The sequence below is a fragment of the Merops nubicus genome, unplaced genomic scaffold, assembly GCF_000691845.1.
Source record: "Merops nubicus isolate BGI_N331 unplaced genomic scaffold, ASM69184v1 scaffold36876, whole genome shotgun sequence".
Lineage (NCBI taxonomy): Eukaryota > Metazoa > Chordata > Aves > Coraciiformes > Meropidae > Merops > Merops nubicus.
Window position 1 is genome coordinate 3,638 of NW_008617611.1, and position 239 is coordinate 3,876.

At 59.0% G+C, this 239-nt stretch overlaps 1 protein-coding gene across 1 annotated transcript in view; it reads right to left on the reverse strand.

Annotated features, from left to right (window-relative positions):
• SH3PXD2B (SH3 and PX domains 2B) overlaps positions 1-239 on the reverse strand; it is a gene marked incomplete at its 5' end in the record, with an annotated part of 8,967 nt that overhangs the window by 818 nt on the left and 7,910 nt on the right. The window contains one exon of the mRNA XM_008943210.1: positions 27-224. Coding sequence (XP_008941458.1) covers positions 27-224 — 198 coding nt within the window. The remainder of the gene's footprint in view (positions 1-26; positions 225-239) is intronic.

Below are 239 nucleotides of genomic sequence, written 5' to 3' on the forward strand. Positions count from 1 at the left end.
ACACCGGCTTTAGGGAGGGGCCTTGCGCGCGCAGCCGTGTCCTGCTCAGGGGGTTTCTCTGGGCACTTTGCAGGTCTAAGCTTGCTCCGCAGGCTGCAGATGTCCAGTTTATCGTCACCTGAAGGTGGGTCGGTCCGGGCAGTTGCAGCAGGTTTTGGCCTGATCTGAGGTCTTGACTTCAGGAACGGATTCTGGGCAATGGGCTCAGGCTTGTCCTTCACAGGCTCCGCTTTTGGCTT